The 23,687-nt window shown below is 51.9% G+C and overlaps 9 protein-coding genes across 9 annotated transcripts; 3 read left to right on the top strand and 6 right to left on the bottom strand.

The window, feature by feature from the left end:
• Nucleotides 1-236: 236 nt before the first annotated feature.
• N7459_002564 (uncharacterized protein) lies at nt 237-1,250 on the bottom strand (the record flags this gene model as incomplete). Its single annotated transcript, XM_056941749.1, has 1 exon — nt 237-1,250. The coding sequence occupies one exon, from the start codon at nt 1,248-1,250 to the stop codon at nt 237-239; it is 1,014 nt and encodes a 337-aa protein (XP_056801632.1).
• Nucleotides 1,251-2,093: 843 nt separating this feature from the next.
• On the bottom strand, nt 2,094-4,596 carry abaA (transcription factor AbaA; the record flags this gene model as incomplete). Its single annotated transcript, XM_056941748.1, has 3 exons — nt 2,094-3,871; nt 3,929-4,105; nt 4,167-4,596. The coding sequence occupies 3 exons, from the start codon at nt 4,594-4,596 to the stop codon at nt 2,094-2,096; spliced, it is 2,385 nt and encodes a 794-aa protein (XP_056801631.1).
• Nucleotides 4,597-4,744: 148 nt separating this feature from the next.
• On the top strand, nt 4,745-5,124 carry N7459_002562 (uncharacterized protein; the record flags this gene model as incomplete). Its single annotated transcript, XM_056941747.1, has 2 exons — nt 4,745-4,786; nt 4,819-5,124. 2 exons carry the CDS (start codon nt 4,745-4,747, stop codon nt 5,122-5,124), a joined length of 348 nt encoding a protein of 115 aa, XP_056801630.1.
• A 522-nt stretch (nt 5,125-5,646) lies between these two features.
• mrd1 (RNA-binding ribosome biosynthesis protein MRD1) lies at nt 5,647-8,534 on the bottom strand (the record flags this gene model as incomplete). Its single annotated transcript, XM_056941746.1, has 4 exons — nt 5,647-6,864; nt 6,923-7,195; nt 7,448-8,191; nt 8,307-8,534. The coding sequence occupies 4 exons, from the start codon at nt 8,532-8,534 to the stop codon at nt 5,647-5,649; spliced, it is 2,463 nt and encodes an 820-aa protein (XP_056801629.1).
• Nucleotides 8,535-8,811: 277 nt separating this feature from the next.
• On the top strand, nt 8,812-9,437 carry N7459_002560 (dynein light chain DYN2; the record flags this gene model as incomplete). The annotated part of the gene is given in 6 exon segments (XM_056941745.1): nt 8,812-8,842; nt 8,897-8,919; nt 8,976-9,009; nt 9,059-9,093; nt 9,110-9,319; nt 9,375-9,437. 6 exon segments carry the CDS (start codon nt 8,812-8,814, stop codon nt 9,435-9,437), a joined length of 396 nt encoding a protein of 131 aa, XP_056801628.1.
• A 1,548-nt stretch (nt 9,438-10,985) lies between these two features.
• Nucleotides 10,986-13,280, bottom strand: N7459_002559 (sodium:solute symporter family protein; the record flags this gene model as incomplete). The annotated part of the gene is made up of 5 exons (XM_056941744.1): nt 10,986-11,574; nt 11,638-12,256; nt 12,310-12,861; nt 12,923-13,095; nt 13,162-13,280. 5 exons carry the CDS (start codon nt 13,278-13,280, stop codon nt 10,986-10,988), a joined length of 2,052 nt encoding a protein of 683 aa, XP_056801627.1.
• Nucleotides 13,281-15,689: 2,409 nt separating this feature from the next.
• Nucleotides 15,690-16,293, bottom strand: N7459_002558 (SEC61-beta family protein; the record flags this gene model as incomplete). The annotated part of the gene is made up of 3 exons (XM_056941743.1): nt 15,690-15,724; nt 15,820-16,165; nt 16,291-16,293. The coding sequence occupies 3 exons, from the start codon at nt 16,291-16,293 to the stop codon at nt 15,690-15,692; spliced, it is 384 nt and encodes a 127-aa protein (XP_056801626.1).
• A 741-nt stretch (nt 16,294-17,034) lies between these two features.
• N7459_002557 (uncharacterized protein) lies at nt 17,035-18,633 on the bottom strand (the record flags this gene model as incomplete). The annotated part of the gene is made up of 5 exons (XM_056941742.1): nt 17,035-17,322; nt 17,376-17,573; nt 17,629-18,061; nt 18,134-18,440; nt 18,615-18,633. The coding sequence occupies 5 exons, from the start codon at nt 18,631-18,633 to the stop codon at nt 17,035-17,037; spliced, it is 1,245 nt and encodes a 414-aa protein (XP_056801625.1).
• Nucleotides 18,634-21,219: 2,586 nt separating this feature from the next.
• Nucleotides 21,220-21,960, top strand: N7459_002556 (uncharacterized protein; the record flags this gene model as incomplete). The annotated part of the gene is made up of 1 exon (XM_056941741.1): nt 21,220-21,960. The coding sequence occupies one exon, from the start codon at nt 21,220-21,222 to the stop codon at nt 21,958-21,960; it is 741 nt and encodes a 246-aa protein (XP_056801624.1).
• Nucleotides 21,961-23,687: the final 1,727 nt, after the last annotated feature.

Here is a 23,687-nt window from a genome sequence, read left to right as displayed (position 1 = left end):
ATGCCCGGAGCCTGATTAGGCTGCATATTGCATGAGTGCCATGCAAGATGATCTTGCGTGGATCCCGCCCCTTGCAATTCTCGGAGACAGCGACAGCAAGTGATTTGTCCCACGTTGCGAGACATGGCAAGTCTGTCCGAAAATGCTCTAGGTAGGCATTCTGATTTCGTAGCAGCGAGATCGAGACGGTGTCGCTCATTCATCGGTGTCCTTTCCTGGTTCTTAGGCCTGGGTCTTCATCTTGTTGTCTCCTTGGCGAGCATCTCCAGATCGTTTTTCGACAAGGACTGCTGAGATCGATTCCTCGGTTCAAATGTATTCGTCACTCTTCTGTTCATGGTCGCTTCGGTCGTCTCCCCACTTTCGTCGGCCTTCTCCTCTCCTCTCTTCGCAACTCGTCCATACCGCTCCGCAGAAACCGTCTTGCCTTCTTTCCTCTCACTCTTCGCCCGCCTCGACTCCTTCCACTGATCCATCTCCCGTTGATTCTTCTGCAGTTCCCGCTTCTCTCTTTCACTCATCTGTCCTTCCTCCCAAAGATCCTTCAAGCTGGTCCCGCCCATCCTGGAATTGACATGCCAAATCCTTCTCTTGACATCCACTCTGATCCGAAACTTCTTGCTCTGCAGCGTGTCCGCGAGCTGTTTGAGCGGAACGCCCGTTTCCTCCGCGATCATGTCGCTGTAGATCGGATCGGGAAAATCGCCGGACACAGGGAGATTATACGTGCCGAAGAACGGGTTGCGCTTCAGCGACGACCGGTGGTCATGGTAGGAATCCTCCACCACGCAATCGATTTGTCGGGGCTGCTCGTCCTCGCCGGCAGATGATCGGCGTCTGAGCGGATAATAGGAGCGCGGGCCCGTAGAATCAGGAAGGGGCGGAGGTTTCTCTGCCGGAAGCGTGATGGACAGCGGTGACGCGGCCCTGGCGCGCGCCGCGGCTTCTTGCGTGTCGAAGCGGGCGAGGATCGTGTGGTCGCGGAAGACGTTGTGGTTCGTTACGTCGTACTGGTTGAGTGAATTCATGTCAGCTAGAAGCCCGGCTTCTGGCGCGCTTCGCTGGGGAGAAGATACCTTCAGGTTGCGGAAGGTGGTCACTTCGCCAAATTTCTGGAGCGCGGCCAGGATGTGCCGGCTCTCGGCCAGGGTCTTGGGAGGCGGGCTCGGCACGATGCGTACTTGCTCGGCATTCAGACGCTGTTTGGCGGCCGCTGTCAGGCGCGCTGGGATGTGCTGTGCGCGCTGCATCCGGGGTGCGCGAGGGGAGAGGTTGGGTTTATGTCGGAGTGCGGAGAAGAGCAGAACGGAGAAGGTCGAGTCGTGTCGATCCAGAGTGTTTAGGCCGCTCTTGGCGACCGAAGCACGAAGTATACGCTGGACATCTCCGGGATTTCAAGCTTCATGTAAGTTATAACTAGTTATGTAAGGAGGCTTTCTGATCTTCTTATTCACTCATTTCATGCCATATATGCATCTTCGGTCATCAAGTCAGGTCTCGTGAAAGAGAAAGAGCTTCCTACTTCTGCCCAACATCTCATCTCCGGTCTACGCCGCCTCTGAATTCCATGCAGCGAGGCTTAGAAGATTCGGGTATCGAGTCGGGGCAAATTTTAGGTGTCCAATTTATAATGAGGAAATGAGCGGAGCCTTACAACGAGTTCAGTGGGGTTCCTATAGATTTTGTCCTCAGAAGTACCATCGGCTGGAATGAATGGAATGGGAGAGCCACTACAACACAATACATTCCATTTAAGCCACGCTCGAATTTGATTTGGCTACAAGCCCTGTCACTCAGGCTGAATTGCGAGAGGAAAACCGCCTCGAGGGAGACCAACTAAAGACGGCTAAACAGGAATTTATCCAGTATACAAGTCCATTGAGTAGATATCGGAGAATCGAAGTGGATACGGAGGCGAATCATGCATGAATGATGTTTCGCCCCCGTCCAAAGAGATGATAGAAATAGAGAACAATAAAAGAATAGGAAAGAGAAGATCAACGAAAAAGAAACGTAAAGGTATAAGAGTACAGGGTTCCCGAATATGATTATCATTACCAATAGAAAGCTTTTTTGTCTCGCTTGAGAATTCGTTAAACCGCGTCCACCGTTGTGTTTTCCGCATAAGCGGAATTGGCATGCTCAGGGCCCGCCCCGTGCATGCTGGATCCATTGGACATGCGGCCGACAATCTTGTCCATCAGGTCGTCTGGCGCCATCAGGCCGTCAAAATGGTGTGGTTGTTGCGACTCGCGCGACACGGGCACCTGGTGGTCTGTATGGAAGGGCATATGGTGGTAGCCGCCGGTGCTGACGTCGCCTGGGATGGAGGTGGGATGTGTGGCCCACGATGCCTGGCCATGGCTCAGGTCGTCGAGGGATTGCGTGCCGGGTGTGAAGAAACCGTTCAGCACGCTATTACTATCGTGGATGTTGACACCGTGCTGGGGCGACGGTAGATACTGGTTGGTGTCATGGCTCATGGGGTACCCGAGAGTCGGGTGCGACAGGGGGAGGTCATGGACGTTCAGCATTGCAGGGCCACCGCTAGAGACATTGAGGCTGGTCGGATGAGATGTCTCAGGGCCAAGGCTAGCAGAGAACGAGTCCAGGACAGAGTTGGCAGCTGTCTTGTCGCTAAGGCCGTCCTCGGGTTTGGTTATCGCGGTCATAAAGTCAAGATGACCGGAAGGATTAAAGATATTAGCCACATTATCGTGGGAGGCTGGGTAGATGGGCCATTGGGACTGAGACTGGCCCTGGGGGTGAATCAGATCATGTGGCTGTGGCGCCTGATAGACGCTCTGGGAGGGTTTGTTGAGAAGAATGGAATCGAGAGACAGCGGCGGCAAATCAATGCCTGAAGTCGGCCGAGGGCTGTTGGTGGTTGTCCGGTCTGGGGGTGGAATCAGTCGACGCCAGGTAGTGGTACCAACCTCGCCAGGACGAGTCTGACGGAACTTCCAGACCAGAATGGCCATACGCTCACTCTCCTCGCCATGGTGGCCTTGGAATTGGTTTGACAGACGTCGGGAGCTGGGAGGCACTGCGCGGATCTCCTGGACTGCAGACAAGGAGCGGAAAAAGCGCCGAGTGCGTTCGTCCGTAGCATGGATACTTTCAGGTTGGCCCGAGTCTTCGGCAATGCGCTTGTCTTGGGTCAACTCTGTGAAGAGCCGTGCCCACCACGATGATTCAAATAGAGGCTTGACCTTGGTGGATTGCGGTTTGGCCAAGTCATTGTAGGTCTCCCATAGCTCTCGCCCATCTTCATAGAGACGGGTGCTACAGGTCCAGTTCTCCATTTGGTTGACCATGAGCACATCTCCGGCAGTGGGATGACCAAAGTCCAGGTCGAGCTGGATCCCAAGCCGAGATCCAGACGGAGGGAAATCATTCATGAGCTGTAGATTGACTTCGAGAAGGATGATGTCACAGTCAAGAGGGCCGTTCAGGCCGTTGATCAAGGAGGAGAGGTGAGGGAATGAGGAGCGCCATCCACTGACATTCTCCAACGGCATCGGAGGAGCAATGGGGTGGTGGAGATCGCCCTGCAGACGGGTATATGCATGCAGAGCTTTGTCAATGCGATTTGCCTGCTGTGGCGCGCTCACCCACATGTCGAAGCTGAAGCCATGGATGCTCTTGGTGCCCGCATCCTGCATACTCGAGGCGATGGTATAGTGAGGCGGAGGCAAATCTCCTGCATAGGGCTGCACTGACCTCATCGGGTCGTGATATGTTGGGTGACCGTGGCCGCCGTAGTGAGTAGACGCTGGATAGTCCATCGAGGATCTCCATTTTGGCGTAGCGGCCTGGGAATGCCCGCCACTAGATCGGTCAGCTATCTGTTCTCGAACCAATCGCTCCCCTGCCAGGCCGTATTAGCATTGAGATGCTTCCAGATTTGTTCCAAATTGATACTCACAATCCGGGTCTCCCTTGAGGAACGAGTCGAGAACCTGAAGGTGACTCGAGACCTGTTTCCGGGTCCTTCGCTTGCCGGTCAACTTGTAGATATACTCGGCAATCAACTCGTTGCGTCCGTACGACTTTCCCCGTTCGGACCACTTGCGTCGACCCATAGGCGGGTTAGCTTCGAGTGCTAGAATACTGTTGTTAGAGCCCGTGGTCTAGATTCACGAATCTACCCTCTTATGACTTACCTTGCTGGAAGGCATCTTCCAACTTATCAGACCAGACTGGTTCCCCATCCTTACCAGTGTCACGACGAGGACGTGCCCGATATTCCAAGTATTTCTGGGACTGAAGATAGCTTCTTCCCCGCCGAGGAGCTACATTAGGCCCGACAGAGTGAAGGCGACGTAACTTCCGGGCATGAAGCCGCGCTGCTATAGCCTGCTGGTGCAGGTGAGGTGTCGGGACATGGTGAGGGGCAGGCGGATGGGGATACTTGTAGGCCAGTTGCTGGAGATGCTCGTCACGGCCACTGGTATCGCCGTGGGTGAGTCCATCAGAATAGGACTGGACGTTGCCCGAGGTATTCTGCAGAGCCCGATCCGAGTGAGCTCCCACCGTGTCCAGGGACGGCTGGTTCTGAGGCACAAGGCACTCAGGTTGCCAGTCAGTAGCCATGGAGCGAACCAAGGACGGGCTTCTCGAAAAGAATGACAGATTCCAATGAGGAGGGGAGTTGAGAGGCACCGTCAAATGCTTACTGCCTGGCAAGGAACGCAGCACAGTCACAAACAGAGCGACCCAAGAACGCAGACGACTGAAGAGAATGTCAGAACCTGCGAAAGAGAATGTGAGAGCGAGTGCGAAGGTGTTTATAGGGAACCATAACTCCCCTGCGAGAGGGGCACTGGGGTCCCAGTAGCAACATTGCTACGCTCTGCCTGCACTGCGTCCCTCGAACGCCAGCTCCATACTCCTAGGGCACGCTCCAGTCCTGGGCCGTCGCGCGTCCAGACACGACGTGGAGTGCAAAGGACGGCAGCCAACCGTCCTTGCCGCAGCAAATCAGGAGTCAAGAAAGGGCTCGATATGAAGGAACCGCTTCCGGATGCAAGGGATACCTCAGCAGCACGATCCAGTGACGAGCGACTCGGAGATTTTGTACAGCGCGAAGTCCTTGAAAGGCCATTTCTCGGCCCAGTATAGACAACAATCGACCACGATCAGTGGCAAGCAGAGGTTCGCAGGAATGTCAGACGTCCAACGACGTCGTTCGTTGACCAAGGTCCGGAATGTTCAACACCAACCCGGCACCGGCGTTGGAATGTTAGCTGAGAAGATCTCGATAAGTCCCGTGCACGATAAACAAAAGAAAAATAACGCAGTGATACCACATTCGGATTCGAGATAGAGGTGCATTGGGGGTTGAGGGGAGGAGTTGGGCGAACACAAGGGTGCGACGAGTTAGGGTTAGAGAGGGTCTGGCCTAGGATGGGGAGAAACTGCAAGTAAAAAAAGGCACGAGCTGCACGCGCATCGGGACTGCAGGGTAAAAACTGACAGCCGCAGGAACGTGTTCGGGGTATCTCTTTTCTCTCTCGCGCAGGTACATGGAACAATCAAAGGCGTATGCAAGTAATCGTACATCGTTTCCTCCCTCTAAACGCAAGGGATGGCGACCGGCCAATCCACAGGCCGCCCTTCTCGCAGGGAGAAGGAGACAGACCTTCATGCTTCGTCTTCCTCCTGGGCCCCTACCGTGAACTTCTTGCGCCCGGCGCCGGTAAGCTGCTGGAGCTTGACCCTGTCCACCTGTTCCCCTACCTTCTTCTCTATCTTCGCGATCTCCTCCTCAGGATCGACAGCCTCCTCGTTCGCGAATTCCAGTACGAGTCGGCGGCCCAAGAGATGCGTGTTTTTCAACGCGTCCATGGCATTTTCCGCCTCGCGAGCACTGATGAAATCCGCAAAACCAAAACCGCGAGCTGACCGATCGAACTTCTGCGGCATACGGACGGACCGCAATTGCCCGTAAGCTCCGAACAGAGACCGAATATCTTTCTTGGTAGCTTGGAACGGCAAGTTCTTGATGATGATCTTCGTCCTTCTCGCCGCAATTTTCTTGGCAGTGTCTTCCCGTCTCCGTTCCTCCGCAGCGTCCATGGCCTTGTGAGAGGCACGAATAACAAGTTCATGCTGATCCAGCTTGTACCCATTCATGGCCTCCAGAGCCGCGTGGGCCTGGGCCTTGGTCCTGAATTCCGCAAAACCAAAACCCATGCTGAGAGTCTGACCAGGTCTCTTAGGATCGGGCTTGGTCTTGATGCGTCCAGCGACAAAGCCGTCCAGCGGCCTGAACACCTCCAAGAATTTCTCATTGGTGGTCGAAAAGTCCAGGTTCTTGACGAACAAGGTAGATGTCACTGTGCTATCGTCGGGCTCGTCGGCGGCAAAGGTATCAGAGGTGGAGAATCCTTGAGTCTTGCCCCGTGCCTCTGGAGCAACGGCCCTCGGAGCGATGGTGGAATCGAATAGATTCTTGGGCGCTTTCTCCAGGAAGATGATCGAGTCACCCAGTTTGCGGTAAGCTAGACCCTTGAATGCTTTCTGTGTCTGATCGGGCCTCGCGAACTCGACAATGGCTATTGTTCCACTCGGCGGCATAAGCAACCGAATAATCTGGCCGTACGGCTCAAACAAGCTTCTGAGATCACTTGATTTGACACCGAACGAAAAGTTCTTCACCAGGATGGCCGTGTTTCCACGTTCCCGTTCCTTAAACGCATCGATGTTTACACCATTAGATGCAAAGTAAGCTTTAGTTTCTTGGATGACATGCGTCTCAGCATGTGCTTGTTTGACAGCAGCGTCTGAAGAGGTAGGATCCAACAGGTCTGCCTTTGACACTCCAAGTCTTTGAGCGACAGATGACATGACAGCGTCGGTCTAGAAATGTACCGTAAGTATATTGACTAATCCCAGTAGGAAAAAATTGCCAACTTACATTCATGTAGAGGGAGTTCCAGCTAAATGATGACGATGTAGCCTCCATCTTACGCTTGATTTGTTTCTGCTTCTTCAGGGGAAGTTTTGACAGCTCATGTTCGTCAATCTTATAAGTCTTCTTCGCAGACGCTGGAAGGACATGCAGAAGACGACCCTGGAAGTGCTTCCCGTCCAGGGCCAGATATGCATCCACAGCTGCATCGGCATCAGCGTACTGGACGTACGCAAAACCTTTGCTAGTCTCAGTGCGAGTGTCAAAAGCCACATGAATCTGCATTCCATTAGCACTTGATCGACCAATTCCATCGTTGTCAAATTGTTTGTGCATAGGAGAATGGCTGAGTTGCTCGTTCAGATAAACAAGAAGCATCTACTAAAATCTCTTGACCTGGTGACATCATTTGCGATTGAGCATCGGATGTCCCTATCAGGAAACTCATCATGCGAGCACTCTGCCAGTGGATGCGCGAAAGACACATGCTGAACTTTGGGATGGAAAGATGACGCAAGATAGGGCACTAACCTCTTCGAGTTTGCCGTATGGTGCAAACAGCGGCTGGAGGTCAGCCTCTGTCAAGTCATAGGCCAAGTTCCTGAGGAACAAACGAGCAGAGACACGAATAAGATCTATATTCGCATCTTGCTCAGGTGTTGTTTGAGCTGCATCATCTTCGTTTTCTTCGTTTTCTTCATTAGTTGCAGGTTGAGATCCAATGTTCTCAATTACCGCATTACGGGATTCATCAATAGGACTTTGAGATTCGGCTGGTTCGTTGGCTTTTCTCTCTTCAAACTCGGCCTGCTCATCCTCGTCTAGCAGACCCAGGAGACGACTCGTCTTCGACCGGAGCCAGTCCATATCTGACACGGGGGCGGTTTCCGTCGCGGGTGCATCAGTATCATCCTGCGCGGCTGTTTCCTCATTACTTTGGTCCACGACCATAGGCTGAGGTTCCTCGCTAACAGCATCACCTGGAGGTTCTTGTGTTCGAGCTCTTTTGGGTTGTGAAGGTAATTCTTCTGCCACGCTGTGATCCTGGGATTGATTAATGACCGGGGCCTTCTGTTCGGTTGGGTTTGCCAGAACGTCATCATTGGCCCAGGTTCGAGTCTTCGAGTTCCCCATCAGAGCCAGGTACTCCTGCAGCTTAGGATCCTCGGGTTTTGTATCCGTTTCCCTCTTTCGCTTCAGAGCATGGTCTAAGGACTCATCGGCTGGATCACGTCTCCGTGTTGGATGGGCTTTATCAGTAGGCTTGGAGTCAATCTACAATAATACTGGTCAGTCACAAGACCAACTGAACTGGTCAGCGTGCACAGCGGGAAAAGAAGAAAGCAAAAGGTAGAGAATAATCGAAGCAGTGATGAAATATTCCACATACCGGACGAGCAAGATCTACTGAGATCTTGGACATCTTCATATATGTCCTGTTGAAATAGGACACAGCTTCCTTGGCAATGTCAGTGCTCTTGAAGCCGACGAAGCCCATGCGGCGCTTGGGCAGAACATGAGCATCTGTGACTTGGAAACGGCCTGCAAAATGGTTGCGAAGCTGGTCATTGGAACACGATGGCGGAAGGCCACTGACGAACACCCGAGTATTCTCCATTCTGGGGTTCTGCGGCTGGAAAGCCTTTAGGCGAATGCAGAAGTAGGAAGCCCGCAGCAAATTTTTTTTTCTGTCTTGTATACGGCGGGAGGCGGTGTGGTGAGCGGTCAGGGATATTGTGTCAGCAATAAACATTAGGTGAAGGCGGTCAGCGTCGAGTCTCGACGCGTTCCATTGCCGCGCATGCAGCTTCGGTCGTCTCAGAGCAGCTCTTCCACTTTCACAAGATCGCGACGTTCAAACGTGCTATTTTCCTGTGACTCTGTTCATACCAATCATGACCACTGAAAAGAAGGAGAAGATGGAGGGTGAGTTTCACAACCTTGAACCTCAGCGCTCGGTCTGCTAAGCCATTCGAGCAGCGCAAGTCAAGTCCGTCGACATGGTAGGGAACATCAGTTATCACCCCATTGCGTCGCATGATCTCATATAATTTCCTAGACGGAGGACATGCAGCAAGAGGCGATTGATCTCGGTATGAGTTCCGAATCTCCCCACAAACCCAACAGCCACTAATTCCTTAGCGATCGAGGCGATGGATAAGTACCACATTGAGAAGGTATGTGCCATTGCAGTACCCCACCAGGTCGGCATTATTCCTCGAGCACATTGCTAACGATCTGCAGGACATTGCGCAGTATATAAAGAAAGAAGTCCGCCAGCACCTTCCTTCCATCCCTCCCTCGCCCCGCACCGTCGCTGATAACTCGTCTAGTTCGATTCTCGGAAGGGCGCCACTTGGCACTGTGTCGTTGGACGGAACTTTGGAAGCTTTGTCACTCACGGTCAGTCTTGAATTCCCGGCCCGGGTGGAATGCCTCACTCACCATCTCCACAGAGACCAAGCACTTCATCTACTTCTACCTCGGCCATTGCGCGATCCTCCTTTTCAAGACCCAGTAGGTCGGATATGTACCCGGCAACAGAGGAGTCGAGGTCTCCAAGGAGAAATGTCTTGCAATGCTTTTCATAGCGATATTTTGATCTTCTGGTCATGAGTTTCTAAGCTCTCTCGCCAAGGCACTGTTTCTACACGAGAAATAAATGCCGCATCTTGTACACAAATCGATTCCTATCCCCACATTTAAACTTAGACCAAATAAACACTATGAAACATAATGTCTTCACTTCTTTGTACTTGAGTCCTGTGCGTCCCTGCAGGGACTCGATCACATGGCCCTCACGTGCCGCCAAGCGGCCAAGCCACAGCCAAACGCCGCTGCCTTCGCCGTTTCCAGATTCCCTTTTCCCTCCCTTCAGCACCTTTCCACGGCATCATGGCTTTCTGCATAACCTTCGGGACTCATGGTGAGTTGCGGATATGGCCGAGTAAACAGTTCCCGGAGCTGGAGTGGGGGCCGTCCCTCCGAGTACTTGGGCTGTTTACTCCTGTGGACTCCGTCACCCCATCTATATGTATTTATGGCACGCTAACTAGCCACAGAATTCACCTCTTTGCTCGAGGGCTATGAGCATGTTCGCGCCTACTGTTACAACTGTGAGAAATCTCGCATTATTTGAAGAAATTGCCTTCATGGGACTTTCTTACATGGAACGCCTCCCTAATTGATGTTTCTCCCCATTAGGCCACAATTGGAACGGCCATTGCATCACTCGCTGGTAGGTCTGACCACCCTCTGCCTGTATTAGGATCAAACTGACATTATTTTAGGCCATTCTTCACGGTTTGCTTCATTGTGAGTACTCTTTCAAATCTGTCACCTTTTCACTCTTTGCTCTTCTTTCTTTTCAAAGGACCTTAAAGATATTAACGTTGTCGCTGTTTAGCCCTTGATTCCTCTCTCAACACACAAGTACAAGGTAGGTGCTCCATCTACACCAATGCGGTCATTCGAGCCGACGAGTGCTTATATACAATTCAGGAGGTCATGTGCCACACCTGTCGCTTCTCCCAGGATCTCCGGTAGGTCACTTTCTAAAAGACGTTCTAATCAATGACTTGCCATAGCTAAAAACATGCAGTGACCGGCCTGACATCACGCCTGATACACGCCCTCCACAAGGTATGCAATACCAATGGGGTCCCCCTCAGCCGCCCCCACAGGCGTACGGGGCAAAACCTCAGCAACCCCCACAGGGCCAGCAGCAAGATTTAGGTCAGAAGTGAGCAGGAAACATGCATGCTCTACATCACCACCTGATTTACTCCTTTGCCGACTGGAATACTACTGCATGGACTCGGAGATGTGTGCTTGAACTTGATTTCGGATTACTCGTTTCGCGGCGTTGAGGTGATTCGTGCTTTTCCCTTGCCAACTTGGGTATTTCGACTTCACTATCCACATGTTTTGAAACTGGACTTGATATTTCCATGAATTGCATTTCCATCACAAAATCTATAAAACCAGGGGTATAGTAACGTAGGAAAATAAAGAACACAAAAGCTCATCCAAACCGCCAAACAGAACCAATCTGATCAATCCCATGGACCTAAGTAGACGACTCCACCGCCTCCTTGGCCTTTTCTCCCACCTGTTCAGTTGGCGTGGCCACCCCCGACGGCTGCATCTCCTCGCCAGCCTTGTGGCCCCGATAAAGCACCGGCTTCTTCCCCATCAAATCAAGCGCCATCAACCGCGCCGTCCGGATGATGCTCTCTCGGCCCTCGTACAGAGGGAAGACGACCACCCCGAACAGCGTACAGAAGAGCCACAACAGCCCGACAACCACCCAGCCCGTGAAGAACTTCTTGCTGAAGACGTACGACGAGCCGTACATCGGGATGGGCCAGAGAATCAGCAGCGCAAAGGCCATGAAGACGGTCAGCGTGCGCGAGTACATCGCGGCGCGGTTGAGCTTGCGCATGTCTTCCTCGGACTCCTCGTTGGACGGGGCGGTTTCGCCGGGGACGAGTTCGAGGTCGACGTGCGCGGCGGCTGCGACGTCGGTGTCGTCGACTTTGCGGATCTCGCGCATCGACTTGTAGTCGTAGTTCTGCGGGCCGAAGAGGTACGTGAAGACGGGGACGAAGATGACGGGGCTCAGGAGCGCGGCGACGTTTCCGGCGAGCATGGGGTAGCTGTGTTGGTGTTAGTCTTGGATTGGACAGTTGCGGCGGCGAGGGGGATGGGGAAGGACTTACTTGTCGCCCGTGGTCGTCACGTTCAGAGTGCCGTACTGCGTCTTGGCTGTCACGAGCCAGGCAATCAGGGACACGGCCAGACCGAGCGGCGGCGAGGCGGCGGCAGCGATCCAGTTCTGGCCCTTCCAAAGCAGGGTCATGGCGCCGGGGAACACGGCTGACGAAATGATGACGCCCATCAGCAGGTAGAGGTAGCCCATGCCAATGCCCGCGTAGAACAGACCCGTCGCAAAGCCGGCCATGATGATCGAGTAGATGATGCAGGAGAAGTGCGAGACCCAGACCAGCTTCTTGCCCTTGGCCGTGGGCTCGATGTAGGCCTGGTAGATGTCGTAGGTCCAGATCGAGGAGACGGCGATCAGCTGCGCGGAGAAGGCAGAGGTCACGGCCATGAACATCATGAGCGTCGCCGCGACTGCACCGCTGTAGCCGAGGAGCTTGACAGCGGCGAATGGAAGCACCAGGCCGGCTGTCACGTCCGAGCTGCTCATGCGCTCCGAGCCTTCCAGGGCCAGGGCCGAAATGCCCATTGTACTGGCGCAAAGCCAGGGAATTGCGAACCAGCACAGGCCACCGATCACATATCCGGGGAATGCATGAACGGGGCTCGCAGCGATGGCTGTTCACGCTGGTTAGTTCATATCTGTGATGAGGATTGGTGTGGATGCTCACCCTTGTTGTAGTAACCGTTGTCGAGGAAGACGGTCCCAAAGTTACCGATCAGGTTGATAATCCAGAAGATACCACCCTCCTTCGAGCGCATCGTAAGGTAGCTTCCACCTGCATTGCCTTCCACGGGATGCGCCTTCGCAGCCGCAACCAGGATATCATACACCTTGCCTGGCGATCCGAGCTCGGCGTTGGTAGCGTACGCAGAGAAGGCAAAAAGAAAGATCACGACCAGAATGACCACGGTATGCAGGTAGTCCGTGATGAAGGTGGCCTTGATCCCACCGAAGAGCGTATATAGCACCACGCCAATGGGGAACAGGAAACACGCGGCGGCAGTGTGCACGCCGGTCAAGGAGGTCATGACCGCTGAGCCGCCAGTGAGCAACATGGCGGTGACCAGGATATTGGTCATGAGGCAGAAGACGATAAAGACGACGTGGACGGTGGTTCCATATCGCGCGCGGATGACTTCGAGGAACGTGTGCGCGTTCGGTGCGCGGCGCTTGAGCTCGATCGCCAGGGTTGCGAACAGGAGGATTTGAACGGTTGCACCTGTTCGAGTTAGTCTTTCCCATTGTGCCCGAGATGCAAGGGATTGATTTGCACCGCTCACCAGAGGCGTAGAAGAAGGGGCCCGAAATGCCGTATTTGTATGCCACGGCCGAAGACTGGAGGAGTGTTGCCGCCCATGTCCAACTGCTGACCACCGCAGCGGCAACCAGTCCGGACTTGACAGAGCGACCTGCCGTTGAGAACATCTCGGATGTTTGGACTTCATTCTGATAGCTATGATGAGACCGTCTGGTTAGCTCACGTATTCAAGGGCAGGAATCAATCGAAACTCGCACTCACCGTTTCAAAGCCCATGTGATGAAGATCATGAGCAGCGCAAAAGCGAAGCCTAATCCTATAATGATGCCATATCCAAATCCCTGGGACAGAGGCGCTGTGAAAGTGACCGTCCCCGACATCGTTGTGAAGGAAGGGCTGGTCAGTTTCCTGATGGCAACAAGACCACTGCCGGGATGGCGCACGCCAGATCAAACAAAGTCAAGGCTGGATGTATATAGGATATGGAGCAAGTAACCTCGGAATGGATTGGGTCACTGGAAGATTAGAGGCTTGAAGAGGCTCAACGTTTAGGTAGGTCTTCCAAGTGGAATCAAATCTATGACCGTTACCAGAATCCACGTCGAGGGCCGCGCGCAGATATATGCACCCCATGGCACCTCCGACCTCCGACCTCGCACCAACCCTGGAGAAAGTACATACAGAAGCTGATCCCTAAGGTTAGATAGGAAGAAAGGACGACCCGCAGTCCAGGCTCAGATAAGGGACGGCACTGGCGTTGTTCTCGTAATGGCATGGCATGGCTGGGCTCCATAACGCATGGCCCATTCTTGTGCAGCGCTCCCAGCGGCAGACCACATGGAGACGTGCAATCGATCGTCCCGGGAATTGTCGAATCACACCCGGTGTTGAGGGTAGAAGAAAGGAAACGACCTATCGCGGTGCGAGATCTCATAGCCGGGCTTATCAGCCTTGGCTTGGATTGCCGAGTCGGGGTGTTGTGATTGGCCCACGGAGAGGTGCGAGATAAGAGGCTCCGATGAATTGCGAGTGGAGTCTGGGGTGAGAAGAATCAAAATACTAATAAAAATGGGGTTTCGGGTGAGTCCGTCTTGATAAAGGAGGCCGCTTGATAGGCTTACTCGATGCCTATTGTCATTTGGCATGGAGACAATCGGCGATTCCTGCGCGCCCCACGACTGAAGTATATGTAACATTCACACATCGAGCAAGAATTCAGTCTTCATCCTAGATTTGTCTGATTCCCACCTGCGGTCTTGCTCTTGCTAATTGAACTCGAACGAATCCTAAAGTCAGAAATAAATACAACATAACCCAACACCACTATGGACATCAGCCTAGACATAATAATAGACTACATGCGATGATTTGCGGGAGCAGAATACACTCTTCTTGTACGCACAGGTTGATCGACTACGCGAAGCAGCATTTAACGCTGCCGGGAGACGGCACGTATCTCTTTGCCTGCCCAACACACGACGTGATGCGCTCGAACAAATAACAAGATGTTCGCCAATCCAGAGAAGGGATTGGACGAGATGTATGCGACTGCTTTTCAGCGCGTCTTCACGCTTCGATTAGAGCCCGAAGAGTCCACGAGACTGCAGCAATTCTTCCATCGCGTCACGGGCTGTTTGGTGACACTCCGTCGCTCTGTCTTCGCTGCAGATTTGGGGTCGATGCTCAATGAGCCCAAGGGCCAGATTCTGGGAATATCGAATTGCCTTTATTCCGTCATGGACGTTCCAGAACAAATTCGTCTCCTTCATCCCTCGTTCTGCGAGTTCCTGTTGGACCCCGCGAGATGTTTAGATACAAGATTCGCAATTGATGCTCAAAAGGTCCATATTGGCATACCCCAGCCTTATATCAGAAATGGGAGAGAGAACTTGCACCAAAATCTCCGTTTCTCACGCCCTGTTGTACAATTCCGCTGATATTTCGCAAACTGGCATTGGCCAGTATGTCCAATTACCTGTTCGATATGCACGTCGCTACTGGATCTGTCGTCTACAATCTGCTGGAGTTAACCTTGTAGGTGCTCCTAGCATACTAGGACTATGGCAAACGCGTCTGCCTCGCTCGACTCAGCGGTGAAATTGAGCCGATAGTCATCGGCCGAAGAAGTGATATCGAGATGGGAATCGATATAACATCATTTGTTTCCCGATGCATCTTATCTAGTCACGGATATTGTCTTGGAACGGGAATAATGTAAGAATGCCTTCAACCATGGAGCACACAGGTTACATCAAGACAATTTAGAAAGACCGAGAAATAGATCCATTAATAGGTAATTCAATGCAAGCCACGTTTGATTCAGATATGGTACAGACGCGTCGAATGCCACCCCACTGCACTAGGCCTCTTCTAGTCCAAAGCCACCAGAGCATCATCCCGCGCACAGAATCGCAAGGAAGACAGCTTCTCCACAGGCTCTAGCCAGAAAAAGAACAAGGCCCAGGAACATAGCCAGGTACCATCCAGACCGACCTACACAGCGGATAGGTCTCCCAGGGCGCCCAGTCGCGTTCACAACGGCGCAAATTCAAAAACACCACACATGTCAAGAGAGAAAAAACGGAGTCACACCAGCGTAGCCAATACTGGCGATCTGCCCAGCGCCGCCTTCCGCGGGTAAGGACCAAAAGTCACGGGGTATAGGAGAGAAGGATTGATTTCTTGAGAGAAGTTCGAGGTGGGTTGCCCGCAATCGATGTCGAAGGTCGGTGGTGTTTTGAGTCGAGCGGTCGATTGCATGCGGATGGTAGAATGGTGGAGAGAAACGCTTACGCGGAGAACTTGCGGGTGATCTTGGCGATGACTGGAGTGTTGCAGAGAAATTAGCTTTACCAGACCAAATATACCGAGCAGATGTCCACCGGAAGACCAGACAGAGCACGGGAAGATAGAGCATACCGTGCAGGCCAACAACCGAGAAGATGAAGCCCAGGCTCAGAACCAGGACAACGACGGGGTCCACACGCAGACCGGGGCTCTCGTCGGTGTAGAGCTTGAGCATGGTGCCAGACGAGCCACCGGCACCGGCGGAGCGGGTAGAGCTAGGGCGTGCATTCCGCAGAGACTCCTTGTGGTCTGCGGCGGCGCGGCGGCGCATGGCAGCGCGAGGGCCGCCGGGGGGAGTAGGCGAAGAGGGACGGCTGACGGAGGAGCCGGAGGCTGCGGCGGCACCGGTACCAGCAGACTTGGAATCGGGGCCGGACTCGGCACCGGAGGTAAGAGGAGAGGCGGGACGGGGAGAGGCCTGTTGACGAGACAGAAGCGAGGTGTTAGAGGATTGGCATCTCGCGAAAGGAGGTTGTCGATTGCGGCTGGCATTGACCAGCGGGCTGGGCTGCTGGCGAGCAATTGGCTAGAAAAAGCACTTACCATTGTGATTATGTGAGTGTGAAATAGAGAACGAAGGAACGAAAGAAAGGGATAGGAGAAAAGGAAGGCTGGGGAGTGTCGAAGAAGGTGAGGTTCTGCGGAGTTGAGGCCACGATCGCGGTTTCCTCATTCGTTACTAGGGGCGGTAATACGAACGGAGATGCACCGGGGCAGCCACACAATCCTATTGTAATTATGGTATTCCATTACGCATCTTCCACCAATCAGAAAAACGTAGCCAAATGAACATGGCAGATACTGGACGTACGTCTACGACGGTCTGTGCCAGGTGGTGAGCTGGTTACTTATGCAAGTCCGGTGAATAATATTATTGAACATATTGATATTCTTGAAATCCTCGGGACAAAAGTCAAGTCAATGATAATGGCCCCAAGGCATGGAAGTGTCATAAGCGACATGGAGAAAGGGGAGAACACCTCCCCAGAATTCATATCCAGAAAGAAAAAACGCCGCCGGTGCACTCGCCACGGATATGTAAAGAAGCCGGTCAAGGAGAACTAAAATCACAGGAATTTTGGTCCCAATGCCCGCGTGGGACACTGGGCATGGCAAAAGGAAGGTCACAGCTGGAACGCGGGTGAGGTATCATATCGAGGGCCAGAATAAAGAACGCAGATATCGGGCTTAAATGAAACAAATAGAAATCGGAAAGATCAAATTTCAACGCCGGGAGAGAGACCAGTAAGAAATACAGGGCACCGTAGATATTTCTCGGGAGACCGATTAGTCGATCATCATCCGAGAGGGAACTTGGCCGCCCATGTTGGATGAAAGCTCAGTGGTCTTCTCCTCGGGTCGTTTCTTCTTGTTGCTGATGTGTGGCTTCAGCCCGCGGTGGAAGTTGTTGACACACATGCACGCATTGATGATGGTGATGACGATCAGGATAATTGTGATAACGGCAAAGAAGGTCATCGACGGTCGTGCGGGCAGATATTGTATAAACGTTGCTAGCGCGTACATCCGGAATAGTTTGAAGATGAAGTATCCCATGGCCGCAAAGAAAAGAAGCTGAGAGAAGTGATTAGAGAACAAAATCCGAGACATTCAACTGGTGGACTTACAATGATGATGATCATTCCAATAGTCGTTTCGCGTCGGACGAACCAGGCACCGCAGGCGAGGATAATTATGGTCACGGGGACAGCAATGATGGTGAGGTAGAACTCTGCATCATGCTTGTCCGAGGAAACGACAACCAGGAACTGAACCGTAAACCCCAGAAAGAAGAAGAAATCGAACTTCAAAAGAGCGATATAGATCTAGTTCAGGCGAGTTAGATGGATCCAACCCGGCAAAGAGACAGTCAAGCCCTACCTGGTAGGTCAGATAGCGGCGCTTCATGCGCAGATCGGCACTAATGTGCTTGTAGATCGTCCATGCGAACTCGTCGTACAGCTTCCAGGCCACAAATGTCATCAGAAAAGTCCCAAGGGCTACGATGCAGGGAATGATGATGAGAAACGGCTCCGATTGTGCCCAGACGTCAGAGGGAATGGCTCCGTTTTCCGCCAGCACGGAGACGGCATTTCGGATCTGTTGCACTTGGACCGCGCCATAGATCAGGAGACCGACGTTGCACATACACAGACCGATGACCTGAATCGTGTTTTTCATACGCAGGGCATCGTAGACCAGTACCAGCTCGTACAAGAACCCAAAGCTGTAGAGAGCGAGGAAGGTCGGAATTGTCTTGGAGGAGGGACTGCCGTTCGGGATTTCTTGAATCTGGAAGTTTGCGAAGATATAACTAAGACCAGCAGAGTCTACAGTTAGCGTTCAGGGCAACGATGTGCAGTCGAAGTGAGGGGGAGACACATACATTTCAAGAGCGAGCGTGACGACCGTCTGCACGAAGGTCACGATGGCGAAGGACCACGTCCACTGGGAGTTGGGAATGTAGATCTTGCGTGAAGTTGGCGCCGACGCAACATTCGTGTAGCCTTCGCGGGCGCGGAAACCCCCAGGAGCATGGCGATAGGGAGGATCAAAAGACCCTCCCCCTAAGAGGGAAGCGCGCGACCCGTGAGACTGAATCTTGCCGAAATGCTCCGACGCGGAGCTGGGGTCCGCTGAGTGCTTTGGGAGAGACACAGTGACGGTGTTGACCACCTGGCGGTGGATTTTGCCTATTTATGGGGGATTTGGCACTTGAGGGAGCGATAGCGGTTGGTCGCTGATACGTTGGCGAGTCGAAACGCCTGGAGGCTCGTGTGTCCGGTGGCTTGGCAGATCCGTTGGCGACCGGGGGTGGATGGAGCGAGTGGATGGGGGAGCACGCAAGATTGCGAATTAGACTTGACGCGAGGGCCGCAGGACCATCGGACTGAAGAGCACGACTCGATGGAGCCGCAGAGAGCGAAGGACGGGTGAGAGGATGAAGGACGAGAAGTTGCCTCTCAGCAGTTGGGGATTTTGCGTGGTTCCGGCGGGGCGAAAAGGGCGAGTCACGGCAACAAGGCGTGTCACGGCCGTTTTACTTTTTCCCTCCTCTCTCGGTGTGTGCTGTGATACCACCCGCGGGACCAGCAGCAGCAAAAAACGAGGAGCGAGAGACTGAGGGAGGAGAGAAGAGGAATGAATACACTCGATGGGGGACAACAGTTGTCAAGGGGTTTCAGGACACACGCATACCACGGCACAGATCCTCCAGCCACGATTACTCCAAGCACTACCAAAGTTAGGTACAGCCCTGTGGTTCGGATACGGCACTAACGGCTGCTGGAAATTCTAGACACTTTCGCCCTCGCACTCTCTTCTCAACGACTCTCCGATCATCCCCCTGAGCCGTGGTCGCTCTAGTGGGTGTAGTGGATCCCAACGCGCGACAGGTCCGGATACACCTAACCGGCTCGGGCCTGGAATCGTCTCCAGCCGCGTCAAGGCCGTGCTTGGTTGTGTCCCCAGCATTCATGATCCCGCAAAAACTCAGCTCTTGTCCACTTATACGAAACCGCCGGGCCCAGTACTGGGGCTCCCGGCACAAGATGCTGTCGGGACACGCTACGTATCCACTAGGCCATCACGGAATATGGACTCGCTAGGACACCTCACATTATTGCCGGGGGTTGCCGCACGGAGTACCGCTTCCTGCTCCTCGCTCTGGAATCCTAGGGCCTCCAAATGGCTGTGGCTTGTGAAACATGCTGTTGGTGGTGGCTGGGTAACAGCGGATACGCGACTGCGGAATGCTACCATCGTGGTGGCTGTGACAGGACCAGGCCAGCCATGATGCTGTAGCCCATCAGGGGCCATGTGGTCCGGCTGCGGTGGGCCGATTTTTTGGCCCCCTTCTACTGTGTACCTCTGCTTGAAATAGTTTACTGCGTACAACCATACTGATCTCAGGGGAGCTCGTATACCATTGATAATCATCTGAGAACCCAGCTATCCCATAAATAGACGTTCATCCCCGCCAATCTCCGAAATTCCCTGCAGCAATGGCATTGTCACTGTCGGCTTTGGGGTGTACAGGAAACAATACTTCTCAGAGACACAGCCATCAATTGTGAAGGCATTCACATGCGAGGGCCATGCAGATGCAGCGGCACGAACGCAGGGATGACTCCTAAGCTGCAAATAATGATCTGGGCCGAGAAGGTCCAAGTTCCCCCTAGGTGTGATTCGACAATCAGACCCACTGCTTGACAAGGTCGTTGAGTTAGTCCAAGGCATCGAAACAAAGGACTGGCAGATGCTTACCAGATTGTTCTATGGTAAGGTATTATTTACCTACGATTGACTAGACTATTTTGAGACTGTAGAAGAAGATCAAACGTATCACGGAAGCTTCCACCTAGCCGGCTTAGGGCTCTTCAGAACAATGATCTAGGTAAGAGTTTCTCTTGGGATATGAGAACTAACCATGGACCTATAATCGGTGCGTCATCCACATCTGAGCCCATCACTACGATGATTTACTGCTCTGCTTGCTATAACTATGCATTGAATGTAGAAATAAAGGGTATGAACTAAGAACTGAAGCTATCTACATATCACTGAGTAGGGCATACGTTTAATCTATCCCTATGCTCCTATCGCCATCAACACTACTCTTGTGCACTGTACGACAGGTATTCTTTATAAATCCAAATAGTAGGGTCACTTACTACATCCGGGGCGGTGGCCCAGCGGTAAGGCGTGAGATTGCAAATCTTAAGATCCCGTGTTCGATCCACGGTCGTCCCTCTATTTTTTTTTTTCTGTTTTCTCACATCACTCATGGTGGATGATCCTATAAAATTAAAACCTCCCACATATGGGGCGGTGGCCCAGCGGTAAGGCGTGAGATTGCAAATCTTAAGATCCCGTGTTCGATCCACGGTCGTCCCTTCCATCTAGTCTCGGATGTACTCAGTCTAGTTGCTACGGAAGTGGCCTACTGAGTTTTCTTTTTGTCCTTTTGGGATCTCTAAGCCAAAGGCTTAGAACTTAGAAGTGCTAAGATTCATACGCAAATTTTTTGCAGTGTATATAACCCGATTTTGATGAGGTGTTGCCTAAGATATTAGGCAACCCACTGTGCTAGATATCGATAGCTTTATCGGAGGTCTCTTCCCCTCCTATCCTGGCACAACTACATATCCACTGTAGACGATAGTTTCCTAACTCTATCAAACCTTCGAGTCCTTACTAACATTCTACTAGGTCATTCAGATAATAATCTTACCCTGCCATATTTCGCATAAGTGCCCTTCTATCTGAATCACGACGTTCACCGCTTCACGCTGTATCACCAAAAACTCGTCTTGATTGAAAGGCTGCATAGGTGGCTATAGCAGGCCGGGGTCCGTGCTTAGTATGTACAGTAGTACTTAAAACAGGCCATGTCGCAAAGGTTGCCGTGCTTATCATTACCACGCAGCCTTGAAACGCTATTTAAGAAGAACACAATTCTCTCTTATTGAAATGGAATATCATGCCATGGGACAGTGCTGGGGGTTTGTGGGCGACTCAAATGAGTGTGATCTAAAGTTTCTATACACTCGTGTTGTCTTCTGGAATGGCAACGACTACTTTTCGGCCGAGCTGCCCGAATGTATCTCGCACCGAAATAAGCTCCCCTCTGTTATCGACCCATCCCGCCTCCAGAAGATTCCGCAGGAGCATATCTGGCCCCGGCTAGAAGATAAAGTCACGATATGCCCTGAGCCTGAGAGACCGGACGTCTACATCAAGCAGCCCCGGCTCACTGCCTACGACGGCTCAGCGTTATTGAGCTCATACTTGCTCGAAGAAGCGCGGATCTGCCAACTATTGATGGAAAATCCACATAAAAACATCGCCCGCTATCTTGGCTGCGTGGTAAAAGCCGGTCGGATTACCGGGCTTTGCTTTCAAAAGTATACAGAGACGCTCTCGAACCGCCTTCAGGCTAGACGCTTGGTCGACAACGAAAGATGCTTCCAACAAGTTAAGGAGGGCATTCATCATCTCCATGCCCTCGGTCTTGTCCATAATGATATCAACTCAGACAATATCATGTTTGCAGACGGAGACGACACACCAGTGATCATCGACTTTGACTCATGCGCCAGGAAGGGACACCCGCTCCCGGACAAACGGGGCGAAATGCCTCCAGGTGCCTGCACTGCGGAATTCGAGAATGACAGTTTCAGCTTAGACATACTGCGAAATGAAATGAACTGAAATTACTTGGTGAGGCATGAAAGAGAGCTTGGTCAAGGTATAAAAATGTGTTTTCGGGACGGCCTCAAGATGCCAGAATATTGGCCACTTGTCGAGGGGGACGCTATATCAAGTTGGAGCTGAAGGTAGATAGAAGCGGTGTTTTGTAGTATAGGCAAGAGTATTTACCTCGCTTTGAAAAGTCAAAGTTTTTCCACTTCAGCGGAAAATGAAGTATTTCTTTTCCGAAGAGTTTAAGATTGTGCAACTTCAATTTAATGATTCTAGTGCCTGGGACATCTTATAGGAACGAAGGAACCGGCTTTCCCGTTAATTATAAATTGAACAAAGCTTCAAATACATTAGAAAAAGAATGTGGATCTTCTGAACATGGCTATATGTTGAACACGCCAGAAAAAAACAAGCTCCTATTCACCAATCTTCATCCTGATATCGACTGTTTCAGTAGTGATTTTTGTCTCTAGAATACTTATCAGCCAAAGTTCAGGATAAATTGAAAGCATGATACCCACCATTTCTGGTATTTATCAGACGTTTTGCAGTCTTTCTTGCCACAATTGGCCAGCTTTTTTTTACCCATCTTAGTGGTTCGACGGGCTACCTCTCTGGTCTTTGGATCGGCTTCGATGACTAGCTTCGATTCGACTATACACATCCTAATTCCTTAGTACTGTTTCTGAGGAGTAACCTCAGCTAGATAGCTCACTTGGAAGTGTTGGTGACGGATTTCGCTATTTGTTATCAGTCATTTAGGCTACCAAATGACTTGATGGGTTATGAGCTCACATGAATAGTTACTTTTCCTTGGGTATGATGTGATGGTTGGGTTTGAGATAGTTTCGATAATGACAGGCGGGCAAGCAGTCTTATATACTTGAGCAGCATGGTCTTATTGCCGCACCTTACTCTCTATAGTCTCTTTTCTCAATCTTACGTGCACTGAAATATGCGATGACTTGCGCGCATATCCCAGGAGCACTATCGCCTGATCCACAGGCCTATGCTACTGCTGGGACTGGCGCCAGAGCATTGTGCTGCACAATTTCGTGCCGCCATGTACTTATATATGTCTTCCCGTTCAATTCCGCGTGACGATCCACCTAACTATCCCATATTTGGTAAATCTCTCTGGTGCCAAAGAGATTATTCCAGAACAGAAAATTATTTTCGTTCATGATCCTTGACGATGCATATCTTCGCACTGGGCTTTCTCGTTAACAAATGAAATTCCAGCATCAGGTAGCAGTCCCGGAGTGTGACGCTCAAGGGCCTACGGCTGTACCAAGAGGTTCACAGCAACAACCGATCAGGGTAAATAAATGACCTTAAAGCTTGATCGGCTCTCCTGTATATATCGAGTTGTCTCCTTCCAAATGCTGATCAGTGCAGAGCGCAGGGCCATTCTCAGGAATCCTGGATTACTTAGTAGTGGTTTCCTGCGTTATTATAGGGTTGATTCTACTGGGCAGACAATCGTATGCAGCTGAACAAAGTAGCTCGCACAGACGTAACTGAGAGATGACAGAAATACAGAAGGCTGAAGTTACTATACCTAAACCTGAGCTTTCCTTTAAAACTTCACCCAGGCCCTCATAACATAACAACGGTAGTTTGCATGGACATTTCTTTCGGCCCTTCCATCCTCGGGGCCTAATGTATCGACGATGTTCCTGTCTCCGTCGGCAATATTACATGAGGCACCCTCAAATTCCATAACCATGTCTTCC

The sequence above is a fragment of the Penicillium hispanicum genome (assembly GCF_028827665.1).
Source record: "Penicillium hispanicum strain IBT 35686 chromosome Unknown utg000003l_segment0_segment0, whole genome shotgun sequence".
In the NCBI taxonomy this organism is placed as follows: Eukaryota; Fungi; Ascomycota; class Eurotiomycetes; order Eurotiales; family Aspergillaceae; genus Penicillium; species Penicillium hispanicum.
This window is presented reverse-complemented; position numbering and strand designations above follow the sequence as displayed.